The sequence below is a fragment of the Triturus cristatus genome, chromosome 7, assembly GCF_964204655.1.
Source record: "Triturus cristatus chromosome 7, aTriCri1.1, whole genome shotgun sequence".
Classification (NCBI taxonomy): Eukaryota; Metazoa; Chordata; class Amphibia; order Caudata; family Salamandridae; genus Triturus; species Triturus cristatus.
The window spans coordinates 1,591,803,408-1,591,825,279 of NC_140590.1; the positions used below are offsets into that span (position 1 = coordinate 1,591,803,408).

General features: G+C 42.7%; 1 protein-coding gene across 3 annotated transcripts in view; it reads left to right on the top strand.

The window, feature by feature from the left end:
* The window catches only part of STX16 (syntaxin 16), a 121,630-nt gene that overhangs the window by 45,876 nt on the left and 53,882 nt on the right, over positions 1 to 21,872 (top strand). For all 3 annotated transcript variants that reach the window (XM_085619444.1, XM_085619445.1, XM_085619446.1), the window contains exon 4: positions 10,074 to 10,236. In XM_085619444.1, the coding sequence (XP_085475570.1) occupies positions 10,074 to 10,236 (163 nt within the window). The remainder of the gene's footprint in view (positions 1 to 10,073; positions 10,237 to 21,872) is intronic.

The window sequence follows — 21,872 nt, forward strand, 5'->3', positions numbered from 1 at the left end:
TGCTCTGCCCAGTCTTTCAAAGCCAGTCTTTATATAACTAAGCCATGGTATACGGCGCGAGTGATCAAGAGCCATACACTCTTTCAATATAGATTGGGTCAACGACAATTCATCATTCCGCCACATTTTCAGCCAGAGGGCTAGAGGATGTAGAGCCAAAGTATCACTCAAATACGTGACCCCCAGTTCTTCGTGCACCACCTTATTCGAGTTTCCGATGGGCACACCCAGTAGACTCTTCAGGAACGTGCTCTCAACCACTTGTAATTCTTCCATGGATACATGCCCCCATATTTCGCTGCCATAAGAGGCCAACGCAACACACTTGGCCTGATATAGGCCTGAGAAGGTCCCCTGAGGCTTGAGCCGGGTGGACGATTATGTGCGCTTGATCGTGAGGTATTTGGTTGCTTTTAAGTAAAGTTTTTAAACTTTTTTTTATAAGGAAAGTGGGGACATTTTATTTTATTGTGATTGCCAAATTTGCACTTTGCTCATTGCTCTTTTGCACATCGCTTCCCACCTACCTGTGCTGGGTTTAGCTCGCGCTGGAGCAAGGCCGCCATTTTGAAGGAAGTCAGGTCGGCGCTCTAGACATTATTTGCACCAGCTATTTAAAACCGATGCCAGCGTTGGCGCGCCGAAGGCGTGCCTAAGGCAAGCCCGTCTGCGCCCGTCCGCGCACGGCCCACGCTACGCGCTAGTTCCCCTGTCCGTTGCTCGCTGAAATCAACGAGACGCCAGAAATATTCAAGTGAGTCACTGCATGGTTTTAACATCGGGGAGAATAATCTGCGGTGTAGATGCATTTTTCCAGACATAAAACCCATTTCAGATAACATTACATGCCCACATTGTAGAACTTCGATTCAGCTGTATGGCTCCAAGCGGGCAAACAATATAAAGACCAAAAACAGGACAGCGAAAAGAAACGCCGTTAAATGTCTTTTACTAAACGACAGATCACTGGTAAAACATAGTATTGAATGTGCCCACCTTATTGAAAATGAAACAATTAAGATCGCCTTCATAACGGAGTCATGGACAGACGAGGCCTCTGGGCCAGATATTGTGAAAGCCACACCCCCTGGGTATATCTGCCACACACATAATAGATTAAACAAGAAGGGTGGTGGGCTAGCAATAATCTACCAAGACTCCATAAAAGCCACATTCAATAGTTCCACTAACTCAGAGTGCGAGGCTTTGGACTTTTGCTTTCTCCTTTCTCATCAATACTCGTTCAAAGGCACTCTTGTTTATAGGCCTCCCGGCCCCAAAGCCGGGTTCTTATCTCAGGCTTGTATTTGGGTGGAAAATGAATTGGGATCAAGCTCATATTCGATCCTAGGAGATTTTAATTTTCACCTAGAAGCCGAGGAAGACCCGGATACGATTAAGCTCATTGATCTCTTGAAGACGATCGATCTAAAACAATTAGTTAAGGGGCCTACACACAAGGCTGGCCATACCTTGGATGGCATTTTTTCTAATAATGCACAAGTCACTTTTAGTGAAACGCTTTCGGTGACTTGGTCAGACCACAAAGTAGTAACATTTTTAGTATTACCGCCAATGCAAGGTGTAATCAAAACTATGGTCAATCATACGGAGTATCGTCCTTGGGAAAAAGTGAAGGCAGACGATTTAACTAATCGTCTTGTAAACACCTTTCCCACTATTCCCGTAGACTTGGACGCTGCAGTCCTTAACTATTCCAGGTGGTTGGACTCAGCATGCAACGAACTGGCCCCTAAGAAAATTCGTCACAATTTTAGAGTTCGACCATCATCACCATGGTATACGCAAGAACTAAGAGAACATAAACGGTGCTGTAAACAACTAGAAAGAACATGGCGAAGCAAATACGATATACAAGACAAAAACCTTTATAAAATTTGCTTGAACCATTATAAGCAACTTCTCCTCAAAACTAAACGAGTTTTATTCTTCTAAAATCAATGAGGCAAGAAATTCAACTAAAGAACTATTTAAAACGGTCAAAACTCTTGCTGACCCTATCCTTCCCCCGATAGAAGCCAGCCAAGAACTCTGACAAAATAGCTAATTTTTTCTATGAGAAAGTTGCTACTATCTTCTCTACTTTTACCCACTCCTTAAATGATACAGCTATACCAGGGTCGGTAGATGCTCACGGCTTTGATAACAAAAACGGGGTGTTTCACAATTTTACACCCATCTCCATTACTGCGGTTCATAAACTCTTGGAGACTACTAAATCTGGTTCCCCCATGGATCCCTGCCCCTTATCAGTACTTAAGCTAGCCTCAGAACCAGTCTCAGAAATCCTTACGTCCATCATTAATTCTATATTCGCAAATGGATATTTCCCCTTAAATTGGAAATCAGCTTCCATTCTTCCACTATTAAAAAAGCCAAAGTTGGATCCCTTGGAACCAAATAATTTTAAACCAATATCCAGGCTCCCACTACCTGCTAAGATAATTGAAAAATAATGAACATACAACTTAGTAGATTTTTGGAAGATGGCCAGCTATTGGATCCCACACAGTATGGTTTCAGAGCAGGACACAGCACCGAATCTGCGCTGCTTAAATCAACTGAGGAAGTTAGAACTATTTTGGATCAGGGAGGAAAATCGGCAATGATTATGTTGGATCTGTCTGCGGCCTTTGACACGGTCCATCACGGTTTATTGATGGACCGGTTATTTGATATTGGAGTCAAAGGGAATGCTTGGAGGCTGATTAAGTCTTTTCTAGCGGACAGAACACAAGCAGTCGCGCTGGGAGACTTTACGGCCAAGGCCTTCTCCTTACCATGTGGGGTCCCACAGGGATCTTCCATCAGTCTCACACTCTTTAATGTTTATGTAAAACATTTGGCACCCCTGGTCGAATCCTTTGGGTTCGACCTCACCTCTTACGCAGACGACACTCAGATAGTGGTCTCCATTTTCCCTGGAGGACTTTCAAACATAGCAGTAGATTTTAAGGAGTGTATGTTGGCAGTAGGCAGCTGGATGACCCAGAATTGCCTCAAGCTAAACTCCAATAAAACTGAGGTGGTCCTGTTCGGAAACGACCCAAACTTCTGGACTCCAAGTTGGTGGCCAGATTCTTTGGGGCCACTTCCAACACCCTGTAGAAAAGTTAAGAATTTGGGCATTATCATCGATAACAAACTCCTGTTTAAGGACCAAGTCAACGCAGTAGTCTCATCTACATCATTTATTCTGCGATCCTGTAAAAACATACTGCCGCTTCTCCCCAAAGAGTCTCAAAGGATGGTTATCTCTGCCTTGGCGTTATCAAAACTAGACTACTGTAATAGCCTTTATTTTAAAATTCAGGAGGGATTACAGCGAAAACTACAGCTACTGCAAAACGCAGTGGCAAGACTGATATCCGGTATTCCTAAATATGCATCTATCTTGGCGGAGATTAAAAAAATTGCATTGGCTGACGGTAAATAAAAGAGTACTGTTTAAAGCTATGTGCATTACGCGCAGAGCTTTATATAAAAAGGGACCTCATCATTTGATGAGGCACTTTCAATGGTACGCACCTGGAAGAAACCTGCGGTCTTCAGAGGCTAATCTAGTTTCAGTCCCCAGGGTAAAAAAAGCTAACTGGGGTGGGCGAAGCTTTCTAGCAAAAGCAGCCAAGGCCTGGAACGCACTGCCTCCATGCCTTAGACGCATATCTAACCATCTGGAATTCAGGAAGGCACTTAAAACCAGGCTTTTTGCACTTTAAATTTCTTGCCCGGTCTCAGACTTAGGACGGACTTCTTCGCAATAGCGCCAGGACACCTTCGGGTATTAGCCACGCTCTATAAAACTGTATAACATAACATAACATATATGCTGCGATCAGTCTCTTGCCTAGTTTAGTAGCGAAGTTAAAAATGGCCGTACTTGCCCGCACTAAGTCACCTCTCGTTCTCTGTTTTAGTGGGTCCCAGTTCAGCTGTTCATCCAATGTAACGCCCAAGTACGAGAAAACATCAGTATGGTGAACCTGTGCAAAGCCTACCCTGAACTGGAAAGGCTTTTTTTTAGCAAGGGCCCACTTGCATCATAAAGGATTTTGAGTCATTTATAGATAGATCATGATCCCTCATGAAAGCAGCAAAGGAGTCCAGCAGAATTTGTAACCCCCTGGCGGTCCTGGATATAAGGACTGCGTCATCCGCATATAATAAAACCGGCAGACTGCGACAGCCTACCTGCGGTTAGTCAACCGTTGTTGCTTGTAGTACGTTGTCTAAATAATTAATATACAAATTAAACAAAAAGGGGGCCAAAATACAGCCCTGTCGTACACCTCGCTTTATGGCCAAAGTGAGGGAGACTCTTAAGTCTTGTGAAAATCTGACCTGCGCCTTGGTTGCTTGGTGGAGATTTTCCCCAAAAATTAGAATATTAGCATCTACCCCGATATCCAGCATGGACTGCCATAGTTTGCTCCTATTCACGTGATCTAAAGCGGAAGACCGATCTATGAATGCTAAGTAGATCGTACCGGGGCGGGCAACTGTATATTTGTTCAGGATCATGGATAGATGTTGACTCCCAGGACGAAACCCATACTGGATATCCGTTAGAATGGCATGTTCATCTGTCCAGGTTGTCAGTCTGTCCTAAAGCACTCGACCTACCACCTTGACCACCAAGTCCAATAAGGAAATCGGTCTATAACAATGGGTGGTGTCATGATTGCATTTTTTTAAAACATACCAATTTGCTGGATAAGGAATTAATCCGCAGCATAGTTTAAAAATAAAGGTTAAAAATTAAACGGCAAAAGAATGAATTAAAGCAACTAAAGGAGCTAAACAAAAGTTACAGAATTCTATAGACTGCACAGTAATTATTAATCATTGTCCGGTGTTTTTACAAAAAAAAAGTTTGTCCTGGATTCACAATGTAAAACCCCTTCCTATTGTATTTGCCAGAGAGTTCATCATGCAAAACCATTTCCAGTTGGAAATGTCTGAGTCAATACCTATTCCTATTTTCTCAGCGTTTACGATGTAAGGCCTCTTCCTGTGGTGTTGGCTTCAAAGTTCATTATGAAGAGCCCCTCTTTTTGTATTTGTCAGAGTTCATAATATAAAAATGTGTCCCTTTTGAAGTTGTGACTAAGTAAATTTACATTGTAAAACCCCTTCCTAATATAATTGTCACAGTGGTCAACAAATTCTCCGTATTGCATTTGTCACAGTGTAAAACCGCTTCCTGTTATATTTGTCGCACAGTTCACAATGCAACATCCTTTCCATTTGTATTTATCAGAGCTGTCACAGCACAAAACCACCTTCCTATTGAGAAATCCAGTTCTGGATGTCCCAGGGTAACCAGTAGCTACTGAGATCCAATTGTGTCATTGAGAGTTCTTTCTCCTTTAGTGTCCCAGAGCCTCTCTATATCAGTCCTTCATACTTGGGACTAATTACCTCTTTTGGCACTTCAATCTCAGAGTAATGCGGCAAAGCAGTCAATAGCTGACTCAAGGAAGTGATGTGGTCTGAAAATAAAAACTCAGCAAGGCACAAAAATAAAATGGCGTCTGACCATTCTTCTTTAAACAGAAAAAACACTGTAAAGTACACATAATTAAATTCTATGCACAGAAATAAAGATATTTACACATGGTGTTGAAACTGAAATCCCTTGTATAGGGGCCTTGCAGAATCACTCAGTCAGTGCAAATAAAGAATCCCAGAGAAATATCACATGGGGGCATCTAATCAGCAACACCTCTTTCGATCCCCATTACCTGTGAGGTACCAGGTGATAATTTGCGTACCAGTAAGTTCTAACTCCCCCACCCCAAAAAAAGTGAAGGCCTCTGTATTGGCATGCACATTATACTTTTCCCGATAAGCAAGATTGGGCCTGCAGGCATTGTCAAGCTGTTCAGTGTAAAATGAGAGGATTTTTGCCTGTTTTTACCACATTAAAAAAAAGAATAACGTAAGCCTGTTGGCTTTTAACATGACATGTGCTCTCTGCCTATAGAGACACATCAAACATTTTAGGCCTACATAAAATATACGTCAGCATGAACATAACGTCTCCCTCTGAACACACTAGGAATTTACTGTGACCAGACCTAAAAAGTCACCACTGTACCCCAGAACCCCAAATTGGGGCCAAGTTCACCTTTTAACTCTTGTATCTAAGGATTACCAAGAAGATCAGTCCAAGGCTGACTCATGGAGGTGCTGTGGGCTAAGAATGCACAGCATTTTTACTCAGTAAATTAATTTCCTGCCAGTCCTTTTGCTATAAAATGGAATAAAAGTTCTTCAATGCACACATATAACTAAATACTATAATCAAAATGACAAATTTGTTATTTCAGGTGGAATTACAAATTGGAACCCATTGGATAGAATTACAGATTGGAACCCATCGGATAGTGGCCTTGCACCTTATCGGATAGTGGCTTGGCACCTTCACCAGAGTGCAGATCATGTACCCTCCAGAAATATCACATGGGACGACTAACCCTGTGAATGTAGCCCGCACCCATTATTTGTGAGGTACCGTTTACAACTGGAACCTCCTGGTGCCCAAATCGTCAAAGTCCAGCAACAGTCTCATATAGGCTTGTTGATCACCATCAGACTTTTCACATCCTAAAATGTTTGTTTACAGACTTTCTCATGTTGCTCACAATCTAAAATGATAGGCCTGCTGCATTTGTCGCCACATTTAAAAATCAATAAAATAAGCCTATTGACTTTAACATAAGCATAACCATGCTGTCCCTGCTTAGTATGACCCATCAGTCATTATAGGCAGATCCAAAGTATACATTGACATGAACTTTAAGTCTTATAATGGAGACACCAAGCATATACTATGGCCAATCATTAAAAAGAATCCTGTAGTTAACTCCTCCTTTTTGCATTTTACGAAATCTTACACCTCCTGTGGTGTTTGTGATGGAATTCATAATGTAAAATCCCCTTCCTATTACATTTGTCAGAGTTTGCAATGTTTGGCTTTTTTATTTTTTTGTTTGATTTTGTGCCAGTAAGGAAACAAACGTATAACATATACTTAACATCACAAGGCATTTCATAAAACCTGTAAACTATCAAAATAGTCTAAACCCTCAATTTCTCATATTTAGACATAATCATTAGTTATTTCCTAGTGTAAAAGCACTTCGAATAAAAAAAATCTATATTAAGGGAATATCACATAGTGCATTGGTAAACAAGGAGAAAAAAACTGCAAAGTGCCATAATAGCCAATACAATCTAGAGTTACAAAATGTAAGTAAACAATAAGATTGGAATCAGAATCCCCCCAAAATTGTTTACAATGTAAAATCTATTCCTACTGCATTTGGCAAAGAGTTCACAAATGTTAACCCTCTACTGTTATGTGTCTGAGAGTTCAGAATGTGAAACTTCTTCCTACTGTACTGGACGCAGGTTACATCATGTAGAAGCCCTTTCTACTTTATTTGACCTAGTCTGCGTTATCAAATGCTTTTTTTACAGGCATTACAACAATGTAAATATCAATCCATACAAATGCCTACTGCCTTTAACATATGCTAGGCTTTTCACAATAAATAATTCAGGTCTTCTGCTTTTGTCATAACGTTTTGTCATTAACAGGTCATCTACGGCATCTGAGATAACATTTCCCACTGCCTTGGGTACTGACTTTTTACCATAACCAAATCCGGGTTACCGTATTGAGAATAATCTGTGCAATAGAGGCACTCTTTATCAGTGGAAGCTCATGTCGACATGTTGGTGAAGGCAAACCCCCTGTCTCAGTACGGCTTCTTTTGAGCACAGAAGGTCTGGCAAGCTGCATTGTCAAGCTAGACCTAAAAATTGCTCTCCACTAGATACCATACAATTAACTGTGTACAGTTTAGTTTGCCAGGCCGATTTAACACAGATCTTTTTTTCAGTTTGTCGCTCGAAGCCAAATTTTACCTTGACCTTTTTAGAGTTGCAAATCCAGAATTAGTTTGTAACTGAAATTCAGCCTCTCTGTGCCATTCTGCGTATTTATACCTGTATATTTTACCCAGCTGTAGGCACAATTTAAAACTGAAAATTAGTGGAAAAATATACAATGTACTTGAATAACTGGATTTCATGATATATCCTCACCTATAGAAAAAAACACTTGTACTACCGTGAACCCAAAGATAATCTACCAGTGACTTTATAATCCCTGAAAGCTAAAGCCCTCCATCTTCTACATTGCTCTGAGATTCACAATACCCAATGCTGACACAAAATGGTAGCAAAAAAATGAGTGCCATCAGCCGACACCAAATCGACAAAGATTAGTCTTGTGTATAAGCCAGACTGAGTGCTCCAACTCTTCCTCCATGACATAATCTCAGCTACTCACAGGCCACATAACCCTATGGGTACCTGAAAGATGATATAAGGCCAGTGTAAGTACATATTGAAATGTGAAGGCATCCACGGTTCCCTTGAATATGTGGCGTTCTTTTGCCCCCCACTGAGAATCTTTTAGTTGAAAGTTAAGTATTCAACAATTTCCAGTCTATATCACAAGAACCATATCTTAACTCTTCAAACCAAGACTCCACACTGAACCAGTCACACATGACACAACTGGAAATGATGTTCTTCCATGGCTTACAACTGATACCCGTCACAACGAAAAAATACCCACTGCTCGCTTTCACTCTCATTGGTGGAACACCCATTTCTATGGTCACTTAGCTGACTCCCATTCCTTTAATGTATTCGTGACTAACACAGTGTACATTATCTGCCCTCCCTCCACAAGCTCGGAAAACTAGTTTGGTAAAATAACTTTGAATTTGCCATTGCATGATAGTTAGTCCCTTTACATCTACCTATTGTATCTTGTACACAATTGACACAAAATGCAATTGCAGTCTAATATTTTCCCCTCTCCTTTAAATTGTAATACATAACTGATCACACTCTTTAATAAGTATTTTACTCCAGTTCCAAGACCATGTCAATAATGAATTTAGCAATTAATTTTTAATTTGTGGAAATAAATCTTACCGCTTACAAAATGTCTCCATTGTTCTTATTCCTGTTTGATTGTTTTTAACACATTTATTTTTACAGAATGTTCAGATATTTATACATGTAGTGAAACTTTAATTCTATGCCCCTAAATATTTGTGTTGCACTACTGATTTACAAATAACGGAATGCATATGTTTTGCCACATCCGACTACTGTGTGGTTCTAGTGAACCCATGAAAGACCACTGATCTGATTACACTATCAAATAAAACCCTAGCAAGGACACCGGCTTCCTCTGGTGGCATCAAAGCTAAATATAATGCCCTGAACAAAGAATATTAAAAATAACTTTTAACACGGTCTACTAAAGTATGTATGTTAGGTTGTACATGCAATTTTACCTGAAGAGAGCCACATCAACAGACTTTCTAACACTGTCTATACTTTAAAGTGTGTTAAAAATCTACATGTGTATAAGCAAAAGATACATTATACTGATGGTATTCTCATAGTTTCCTTTCTAGGTCTGAACATGTTGAATACTTGTATTTGGTCATATGACTCCATCTGCCATGACATAGGTCAGATCTGTTGTAAACAAAGTTTTGTCAGCAGGCAGACATTTTAAAATTGGCTATGGAAGCCTGCTACTTTGTGATAAAGTAAAAAGGGTTTTCGTTGAATGATTGTTAAAGCGATGTTTTGAAGACCGTAAAGCTTCATTCAGTACGATATAAATAATGTGTCCTTGTATTTAGGTATTCATGGGCTTCCCTTGAATCAAGTGTTGTTAAGTATGCAACCTTTTAAATGTAGGTTATTGGAAAACTTAAACATATGTATGTAAGTTTTTAGGACATGGCATTATGTGCACATTGACCACAAGTAAATTTAGGAGTGCAAAAACAAATTTAGCATTGTTTATAGCATCAAGCAATTTTAAATTTTATATTTATAGGATCCGCTGTATTTTTTGGAAACTTCTTTTTGCTATTCCACGTGGTACTCTCTGTATGCCCTGTATTCTGTGCTCATGGTCTGCTCACAGTGCTTTCTCTTAATTTCAGCTTTTTCACAGATGTCAGCGAGCTGTGCAGGCTTTGCAGACCAGGTCACGCAGTTGTACAGAGCAAGAAGAACGAGTACTACGGAATGTCGTGTCTTCCTTAGCCCAGGCCCTCCAGGACCTGTCAACCAGCTTCAGGCACACACAGTCTGACTACCTAAAACGTAAGTATACACGCTGTCTAACTTTTAAACAAGAGTGGCAAAGGTGTGCACCTTGCTATTCTTTTATGAATAAAATAAGTTGGATGAACAATCATTTGCAGTCATTTAAAATAGAAATCCTTCTCTTGGTCAGGTTTTTCTTTTGGACTTTCATTAAAAAAGAGTTTGATTCTAAAAGGAATTCTTAAAAAAGAGCAGAGTTTGATTCCTAGGTGTATCCTGCCAGAGTGTGTAGGGAGTCCATGCTGCACATTTTCAGTACTCTTCAGGCTCCCTCTGGTGTACCTTGGGACCCCAAGGATCCACAAGTGCCTCCCTCCAGTTGGACTACCACCGGTGGATCCACCCTCTGCGCTGCCTGTGCCCCTCAAACCCATTTCAGGATCTTCACCGGCTGCAGTGCTGACTTTAGGCCTGGTGCCACTATCTCTTCCTGTAGAAAGATCCACAACGTATAGTGGTTTCCGAATTGATGTTGAACTGGTTTTGACTCCGGTGGAGGCCGCGGCCTGATCCCAGAGTGGTGTAGCCTATGGGCAAATCTTCCAACCACACTACATTTGCCGCACAGTCACACACAGACGTTGCATCAAATTTATGGATCTGATACGGACAAAAGCCAGACCTTGAGTGACGATGGAGACAAATTTGTTCCACACTGACTAGGAGAATTGGTATGAAGACCTACATGATGCCAGGGGTCTGGACACCTCTCCATACACTGGGTTGGTATCTTTTCCTGGTCCAGCCACATAGGAGAATGCATAGTTTGCAGTGGTGATCAGAAAGGCTGCTGTAGTCCCTAAACTGCAGATTCCAACTATAAAGGTAAAAATTAATGTCCTTACAGAGGTCTTCCTGCCTAGTCAGGCAACTCCCGAACCCCTTCTGCCCTTTACTGAATCCCTTACGAATACACTTTTGGAAACTTTAAGCAAAAACATTCTGTGGCCCATTGGTCAACAGACAGGTTACTCGTCACAGACCAGATCCTTGCAACCTTAATTTTCTCACAGCACCCAATGTCAAAAAGCTTAGTGGTTCAAGTGTCCACCAGTGAGATCAGCCCTAATGCTTTTCCAATGACCTCTCCTGACTGCAGATCCAAACGTATAGAGGCGCTTGGCAAGCATTATGTTTTGTTCTGCCAGCCTTGCCCTACACCGGTCAGATTTTACCGACGGTCCCCGAAGACTTATGGGCATCTTTAGCTCAAACTATTTAAGATGATAGAGATGCAGCCAAGTTTGTTATCCGGTCGGGCATAGACACGACCGTTGATTGGGCCTGGCAATTGGCATGACTGGGGAGCTTTGGTGCAATGCTTAGATGAGGTCCACAGGCTTCTCAGTGGATGTCCAGGCATCCTTAAAGGACATGCCATTTGATGGTTCTTGCTGCTTTGCTGAGATGGCGATTTCCACCTTTAAAGCGGTTCGAAGCGAATTTCAGCATAGCTCACTCCTTGGGTCTTTCCATGCCTGCCAGTTTCCCCAACAGTTTTTTTTTTTTAGGGGGATGGGGGCGGGTATACGCAAGGTTTTTTTTTCTTTGATAATGCTAGACTCTGCCACCAGCGCATCAAGTCCCTCCGGACCTTTTGAGGTCGGGGCCATGGCTACCAAGGCAGCACCCAGGACATCATGGACAACACACATCTCCGTTCCCCGCCCCTCTAGTGTGTTTTTTCCAGCACACAGCCACCCTGTGTGTTGTCCCTCATCATCCAATTTGTCCCATGGTGCTATGCCTTCCCGTTTCTTTCCTCCTTTTCGCACTTCAGTACCTTGTCCCCATAATGGAGACTACCTACCTTGGACCTTTCTTGGCCATTTTTGAATCCTTGTTTTCTAAAACATTATTCCACACCAGGTTCACATATCGGGGGTCATATATAATATATATTCGACCCCCGATATGTGAACCTGGTGTGGAATAATGTTTTAGAAAACAATGATTCAAAAATGGCCAAGAAAGGTATGTGTAAGGAATCTTCCAGAAATGGTAATAATCCTGGCTCTATTGCTTCGCCACTTCTGTGAACGCACAATATCAACACTTTTCCTCTCTGGAGTTCCCAAAAAGGCTCTCTCTTGGAGAGACATTCTGCCTAGAGTGGAGCTCGGGACTCCCTCATCTGTCTCTTTGACTTAAGTTCTGAAGAAGGTCAGGAACGATGCGGCCCAAGTTATCCTAGTGGCTCTGAATTGACCCAAGAGAGAGTGGTACCCGGAACATCTGGACATGTGCATCTGTCCTTCGATCAAGCTGCCGGTTCGTCGAGGGATCCACTGTTGCAGCTGCAGGGCAGGATACTGCACCCGTGTCTGCGCAATTTGAGCCTCCGTGTTTGGAGATTGGGTGGCAGGAGTTGTTTCTATCCTGGAAGTTAGGCATCCTTCCACAAAGTAAGTGTATGGCAGGAGCTGGAAAACGTTGGTGGATTTGCGTTTGCTGGATCAGCCTTCTTTGTTTAAACCACCTGTTGTGATGAGGTTTCTTGAAGACTTCCGAAACATGCTTCAGCAAAAGCCCTTTATTACGCCACAGTGAGACTTGAATTTGGTTCTCACCTTCTGAATATAGGCCCTTTTTGAGCCACTACACTGTTGTCCACTGCATCATTTGACCCTAGAAATTGTCTCTGTTCTCAATAACATCAGCTTTTTATGCGAGTGAGCTTCAGGCCCTGTCATTCCGGCCACCTTATCATACAACATTTTTTCTGGACAAACTTGTGTTAAGAATTCTAGATGCTTTAATGGCAAAAATAGTGATACATTTTCTTAGCGGACAGGCGATCACCTTTCTGGTATTCTTTGCCCCACCTCACACCTCGAAAAAGAAGACTCCATTAATTGGACCACAAAAGAGCCCTCAGTTTCTACATTGATCATACCAGAGACAATCGGTGGACAATTGGCTCTTTCCGGGTTTCTCAGGGGCAAAAAAAGGCCAGGCAGTGCAGAAAAGAACCATCTCTAGATGGATAGTCCTTTGCTTTAACTTGTCTACACGCTTGATAAGAAGCAGCCCCCCGAAGGGTTAAGAGCTCATTCCATATGAGCCATCACTGCTTTGGCAGACAGAGTGCCTATCCTGGATATCTGTCTGGATGCTACATAAGCATGGTTGCGCACTTTCAGAAAGCACTTCTGTTTTTTGGCAGTCATGTTCGTTGGGATGGGTATTTTGCCTGTTTAGTTCTACAGAACTGATTGGTCTGAGCCATTCCACAGTCATACCACCATAGAAGGTACTGCTTTGGTATCTATTCACAGGATGAGGAATCTACAGTTAGAAGTATCCATCAGAAGAGCAAGTTACTTACCTTCGGGAATGCTTTTTCTGGTATATATTTATCTGTATGATATGGCCTGTTAGAAGGTGGTTCTGAAACTATGGGGCGCCCAGATTTTTTGATTTTTGAGCACCTAATTGTTGAGCTTTTAATGTGGGGGAGCCTCATAAGTTGGGACTCACCCACAGTGAACTCAGGATGTAAGAGACTGCATGGGGATTTTACTGGTGTTCCCCTGGCTTGACCAGGCCACTGCGCAGCAGCTGGAGTAAGGGACACCGGGCTGGTTACATGCAGACACATGTGTACATGCGTGTGCACACGTGTACGGGCTGCGCAGGGGAGATTCCTAGCGTGCGCAGTCCAGGAGCAGCTACAAAGTGAATGGTGTGGAAGGACTTATGCAGTATTGGATGGTGATATGGAATAGGCTTTATACGCTGGAAAGAAACATGCCAGGGAAAGTCAGTGTGTTTTACTGTGTTTTCACTTCATTATTTCCCTAAGGGAATGTGGGGCTCATGGCTAAATTAACTTCCACAAGGCCTACAGTTTCCAGACATGCACTAAAGTCCATTGTATTGGAGGTGAAAAGAAGTATTCTGCAGAGTCCAAAGTCATATTTGTACTGCTTTTGGGTCATCCAGAACTGTCCTATTTCTGTGAGCCAGCCAGGACCAGACCCAGGCTGAGGGCTGACCTCAGCTGGATGGATTGATAACCTTTCTTCCACAAGCTAGGGCCTCCTCTCCACGAAGAGAAGATGGGAGGGGCTACAGGCTCATCCATCAGCAGCTGTCACTGGGTGCCAGGCACCAGGCTGCACCAAGGAGGGAAGGCAGCGTGGGCGAAAGGGGCTTCAGAGACACTGGATGACACCATTTTTAACAAACCCAGAGGCTGGACAAGGAGGGAGCAGGGGCAGGGGCGTGATGTGTCGCTGTTTGATAGGACCAACAGAGACTTCCTGCCAGCCCCCTACTCAACTTTTAAAAAGTGCCTGCACAGGAAGAGAAGCTTTCTGGGGTGTGTGCTCGGCTGAGGCTGAAGGTGCTGGAGCCTGGCGCAATGGGCAGTTGGAAGGAGAGACCCCCTGACTGCCCCCAGGACCCTATCAGCACCAGAAGAAGAGCCCAGGACTGGTGCACAGAAACAGGGGCCTCTGCGCAGGGACAAGAGGGGCCCAGAAAGAGAGCCTGGCGAAAGGCTGGCGCAGGGAGCCAGTGAAGACAGCACACTGCTGAATCTACGCTCTCAGAGGGCAGAGGAGAGTGTTCCCAGTGGCGGGGGCTGGTAAAGAGGAGCATGAGGCGCCCCTTAATGCGTCGCCAGGCATTTGGAAATCTGCCGTTTTGGTGCCTGGTGGCCCCCAGAGGAGGGGGGTCACCCTCACGTGTGAAAGGGGGTGCAGGGGGGCTGCAGGTCTCCTCCAGCATAAAGAAGAACAGTCCACCCGTAAGTTTAACGGGGCATCTGAAAGAATAACCTCTCAAGGGCTCAGCCAGCCTTTAACACCTTCTAGGCTGGAACTTATGTTCTACAGCTGAGGGTGTACTATGAAGTGCATCACGGAGTGAAGGGCTGTGTTGGGGGATGTCTGGAGAAGGGCATCCCCTGGAGGTGAAGTGGTGTAATTGCACCGAAATGCACTTACTATTGGTTATTTCTTTTTAGGTGGACTGAAAGTCACATGTGTAAAGTGAAGTACCTGTGTGAGGTGATGTTAAGCTAAATGGAGTTATGTTGCTGGACCTTCCTGCTAGGGGGTCTGGCTGTATTTATGTAATCCCATGCTTTTACCTGTGATTCCTTTTAAAGTGAAGAGGCACACTGCAGGAGAAGTGAAGTTGCCAGGAGTACTTCTTTTGAAGGGACTGTAAGTCACATGTGTAAGGAGATGTCATAAGCCAAGTGGGGCTATGTTGCCAGACAGTCCTGCTAGGGTGTCTGGCTGTATATGCGCAATCCTGTGATTTCATCTGTGATGCCTTTAGGGGCTGTAATTGCAATGCATTCAAATGATCAACCAAGGTGATGAGTACTGTCATTCTAAAGTGTGTGTAAACATGGATTCTTGCTGCTGCGCTTAGGTGAAGACCCCAGACTGCTAGCCCTTAAGATATAGTGGTGCATACTTTATGGTCATTAGGAGATGCTCAGTCAGGATCATGTGTCACCAAGGCAGGTTTACCCCTTTTTAATGCTTGTTGAGGTAATGGGGTGGGTCGCCACTGGGATGGTGCCAGTGCGCAGGGCCCTCGCTCCAGGTTATGTTCAACTAACTGCATTGGGGGCAAGTTGATGTGCATACATGGGAGTGGTGGTACTAGACTCCCCCCCCCCCCCCCCCCCCTCTTCACAGGAGGGGTGGAGATGTTATGCAATGTCACAAAGTAATTCCAACAGCTTATGTATATTTGTAAATTGGTGCATAGTATTGAGTGGTGTGTGTGTTTAATAAATGTACTCTTACTTTTATAAAGCAAAGTACAGACTGGACAATCAATTATTGAGTGTTATTTTTGTGCACCTGCAAATGGCGATTACTAGCCCACACCACCTACCTTGAGTATGCCTCAGACTGCTCTGCAACGCTACCCTCTGAGAGTCAGGCGCTACAATTGGGTGTTTGGTTCCCAGTGAAGGACAAATGTAGTCATGTTATTTGTGCAGGCCTCACAGATGCTGCCTCGTTTTCCAACATGGCCCAATAAAGTTGTAAATTCTAAAAAGTAAATCATGGCACCCAGATCGCAAAACTTTTAATTTGAATGGGAATCCACATGAAATAGGATAGCTAAGAGTCTAAACCTTACAACAGCCTTAGGATTTTGGGAAAATTTGCTTTTTACTACCTCACCGTGTATCCATCATTTAATATCTGTTGCTGCCGCATCTGCAGAGGTTACTGGTCGATGGATGAAATATTATTAATCTGGTTCATCAGTACTAAAACATCTGTGCATTGTTTGGTTTTTTTTCCTCTTTAATCTATTCGTTCCAGAAGTATTTAAGTTCATATCGTTTCAGTTATGTTTCATGTGGAGGAATGAAACTTTCCATAGAATTCCTGTGCTAGTATATTGTTCTCCATCATGGTTTCTCGAAGCCCAGCACAGATTTTTCAACTTTACATACTACACCAATTTCTCTTCTAATACTCCCTGTTAGCAAGTGTTATGACTTTTTTTGATTTTTTTTAAATGAATGTTTATTCGATTATGCATCAATCATAAAAGATAGACCTAAAAAACACAAACATTAAAATATACAGTCCGTCTTAATTCGATCAAATCGCACATTTTATTACCTTTTTGTTTTTGGTTTCAGTGCATTTTTGCTTTAAGCAATATTTATCAAAACTGTAAATCCTATTTTAACCAACAATCCGGCATTCGTAGATTGTGGTGCATTTCAGCCTCAAACCCTTGATTCAAACAGAAGAGCAAAGCTTTCTCTGACCCTCTCAGGTTACTAAATCATGCCTGCCACACAGTACTATCACATTGTAATATTTTCTTGTACACCTCCGGCTAGAGGATCATACTAAGCCTCCTGCCTGTTTCACTGCTTGTGTTTACCAGACATTTGGAGGTATCTTGTCTTTTATGAATTTTTTTAATTTTCAGGTCCTTCCTCTTGCCTTTTTGTAGTTTTTGCTGCTCTTTCACAAACTTATACTTCAAGCTTCTTGCCTTGAACAGTGCTGTACTTGCACTATATTCCTCACCATAGCTGCAGTTTTAAGAAACAAATCTAGCCTGCCAACCTGGATATGCGGTCCATCTAATTCCCAAGTGTATTCTAAAAGAAAACACCGGAACCAGACAATCCTATAAGATTTGTTGTAATTTGAGTGTGATGTGAAGTTCTTCAAGTAAGGCAACACATCAACATTGAAACGCAGTCTTATGGCTTGGAATATTGAGTCAATTGAGTCACCTTTGCAGCATCCATCTATTTTTGATAGATTCTTGTTGGGCACAATCCTGCCATCTAACAAACTTTTAAAGGGGCCATCCCCTAAACCCCCAGACTTTAAGAAGTATCAAGAGGCTTTTCTCATCAGGTAAGCTGCATGATAGTTCAAAGAAACAAACATGCTCAATATAGCTATCTTTAGAAAATGATCTTCTATTCCCACTCTCTCCTCGCTCCATCACAACAATTAAATGAATTAGGATCGCCAAGTCACACATGATAATCAGCTACACCATGGAAGCACTGAATGATAAAAAATGTAAAAACAAAATGCCAAAATCATGCCTTGCGTCTCTATCCTACAATCCCAACATTCAACATGACAGAAAAATGCCTCTCAAGAGAGTCATTTTACTAGTCGAGGATCTTGGGGCACATGAAAACCTGATTACATACATAGAACTTTAATATGAATTCTTCAACCGAGATTTTTACAGTTTGCTCGCATTGAAGGTTGCAAAACCATAAACCGGGCATGCCCCCTCCGTACTCGGGACATGTGTAAAGCTGGGTCGAGTAAATTCCAAAATATAGAAGTTTCTGACAGCCCTAGAACCTCATCGATCGAAGGGATCATAAACAAGCATTTGCAATGCAATAGGTCTCGCATTTACGCGGTTTGAGCTATTGGCATTGTAAATAACAATGCCTCTTATTTATGTTTTGGTTCCTAAAACATAAATAAAAGGCATTGTCATTCACAATGCCAATAGCTTAAACTCGCGTACATGCGAGACCTATTTCATTGCAAATGCTTGCTTATTTTTAGCACTCCATGTTAGTGCATGTTTTTTTATCCCAACTCAATATGTAGCTTCCCCCTTACATTCCCGAGTTACTCCCTCAATAAACCTGCAACAAAGTTTAGCCATTTCTTCCACCCGCCATCTTGCATAGCCGCTGCTTCTCAACCACATTGCCATCTTGAAGGGACTTAGCCATATTAAATCATTGTGTTACCATTCTATGATGACCACCACATTTAGAAGCAATGTGTCAATCAGCATAGACTGGTACAGATTTTAATAACCATACACAATGCCATTCCAAGCTGCCTGCTCAAGGCAGAGTTAGATGTGTTTACTTATCCTTAACTGTAAATACACCCCCGCCATATTTACACATAGCGTTTTTCTTTTCCTACTTTTGTTCTTTTCATTTTTCTTGCATATGCTTGCTGAGGCTATGTGTGGGTTTCATTGTGGAAGGGTTAGTGGATGAATTTAACACTGAGGCAGTAGGTGGATTTATGGATACATTATTGCAAGGAGGAGTGACATGTTGCATTTATGAGGAGTTACTGAGTACCTAGACTCACTAGTAACTGAAGAGGCACATTCCAGCTATTAGCCAGACCCCTTGGCCTAGCCAATGCTTGTGCAGGACTCAAGTCCCAAGCACCATCTGTAAGTGTTATTCTGACACCGTCCCTTCATACTCCAAGCACGCATACCAGTACTTGGAAGCCTCATCACTCACCCATTCATACAGAGAAGTCATCAGACTGAGGCTGGCGTGGTCGGAGTATGATTAAAATAACGCACAGAAATTCTAATGAAAGACGGCAAAATAAACCGTGCTAAGGCGAGTGTGGGCGACCGTCTGACGTGCCCGCTGTTTTAGGACCCGCTGCAGCTATAAGCAGACGTAACCACCTTATCTCCTCGCAACCTTAAGCACATTCGCATGCGTCCAGCGCGTCAACACCAGGCCTGGCAATGTGACTGGGAGGATGCACAGAGGCGCGCGGGCTGTCGTGGGACACGCTAAGACACACGCGCGCGCACACACACACACGGTGTTTGCATCACACAGACTGAGGTACGCACGCACACACAGCCTGTTAAACCTTACACAGACAGTGCACACACACTGAGACATGCAGTGAGACACAATGGCACACAGAATGTTACAGCATACACAAACATGCACACGCTATCACGTCACAATCATATATACATTGTCTTTCACAAACACGCTGTCAAACCATGCACACATGCACATAGTTAGACACGCGCACAGTCAGGGAACACACACAAGTAGATTGAGAAACACCAGCACTATCGATGCACATGCCCACACTTGCTCACTTAGTGAAACCCACACGTGCTGTGGACTGATAGCACACAAACGCTGTCGCAGCACATGCAGATAAACACAGACAAGTTGTTGCAGCAGCACACGCGCTGACAAATGCTCAGCCGCACACACTGCCATGCAAAGACGTGCTCACTCAATCTGTTAACCACTACCCACTGACACACACAAGATGTCACGGCAGACACTGGGACAACCCATTTATAACCGCACACACACTAATTGTGAGGCTCGAGAGACAGAGTGGCGAGCACCACCTCTAGTTACTAAGTTGTAGCAGCAATCAAAGAAACACCCGTGCAGACACACAAAGAGCACTGAAGTTGTTGCATACAAATCGACACACTGATATGCGCTGTGCTGAAACGCCGAGGGAGGGAGGAAAAGTGAAAGCGCGGCATGCGCGCGCTGGAAAGTGAGAGTGCCATGCGCGCTGTGTTGAATCGCCCGTGCAAAGTGAAAGCGCCCCAGGCGCGCGCTGTGTTTAAACGCCGCGTGCACGTGGTGTGTCCATACGCGTGCATATCTCCTGTCTCCCTTTCCGAACAGAAATCGAGAATACATCTCGCCACGGCGTGCAGCGCATGCGCTACGTCGCTAGGCGAGACCTAAAAATGGGACATCAATTAAATTCAAAACATTTATCCAAAAACGTTTTCCCCCGATTAACTGAATAAAGAGTTGAAACTCATCTTTTGTAGAAAAAAATTGCACCTCCTGTAATTCAAACCAGATTCTGGCCAATACATGATGCCTACCAGACTCAAGATAAACACCATAAACTATCCCTACTAGATTTTAACAATCGCTGGACTTATTAGAGAGGAAGATGCGGATCTATGCTGCATGATATACAAGTGCCCTCATGTTAAACCATTCGGGGATGAAATTGAAAGCTTTATGCAGAAGGATTTACACACTATGCTATAGTTACCCAAGGTATCTTTACTGCAACTTCTAACCTACGATGAGTGTTCAGACCTCTAATTCTAATACATTTATTTCTGGCGTCTAGCAGCAAAAACATCCTACTTGATTGTAAGTTCATGAAGGCACTCTTAATACATACATGGTGGGCCAGACTATGCTTTACTAGGAGTGCTGAAAACTCCCTTTATTCTAAAACTCATGTGATTTACCAATCCAGACGACTTTGGAAGAAGCTTGATCTCTCCCTCCCTCTAGAAAAACAAACCAGTCAAAAATCTTCATTGCCTTGTGCCTTTTTCTTTATTAGTTTCCTGTATTGAAAATAACTTGCCATTGCCAGATGAGCGTCCCGTCTTCCTTTTGCATTATGTCTCTCCATCTTTCTGCTCTTCTTTATCTCACGATGCATTAAGTATGTCATCGTATGCCCTAAGAATAATCGTCAAAACCCAGGTAACATGCCATATTTTATAACCTTATGTTACCATATACACATTCAGCAATTATGACGACACACATTGTTTAATGCTTTCAAGATGTTCCAGAATACTATAAGTTGCTGTTTCAAATTGACAATGTGTAACAGAATATGTTTCATGTCAAGTCTCATGAACTGATACTTTAATATTAACTTGAATTATGAATCTTTTGTTTTTTCTGTATTGGCTAAATATTAAATAGGAACCAGTGACATAAAAGTGTAGACACTTAGTCTGAATACTAGAGGATCCAAGAAATGTTTTGTCATGCTGAAGCAGCAGGTCATATGTAACTTTTGCTAATGTACATTCTTGTACACAGGTAGAAAAATGTATCTTATTATGTTACACAAGCCCCACAAAATCTATTATTAGTGCCTTTCACTAGAGCTCGGTGATCAGCCCTGTGAGGCGTGTTAGTAAGAATACTCACAATGCAAGGTTTTGGATATTGGTGCCATTGTTGAAGAAACAAGAAGTTGTTTGACGACCCAGATTGAAGGGTTTATTTTGTACATGTTTACTTACACTCAGTGCCCCAGCAGGCAGCTCCAAATTGCAGATGAACCCCACTGACAAGTCATCATGGAAAAGACACTACAGGGCCCTCAAATTAAGCTTCTGTCAACAAAAACGCTGAGACAAACCAAAGAGACAAATTCCACATTGAAATTTCTTTTGATGTCTCTTCATGCCTAAGCCTAAAGGTTCTGAGACCAGCCTTCCTAGACGCTGTTCAAACCCAAGACTCATGGCTGTGGCCAAAACACTGTTGCTATCCGTGATGGAAGCAACTGCTGCCATCAATGGATTGGATGATCAAGCTATTTAATGTTGTTATGATCTTC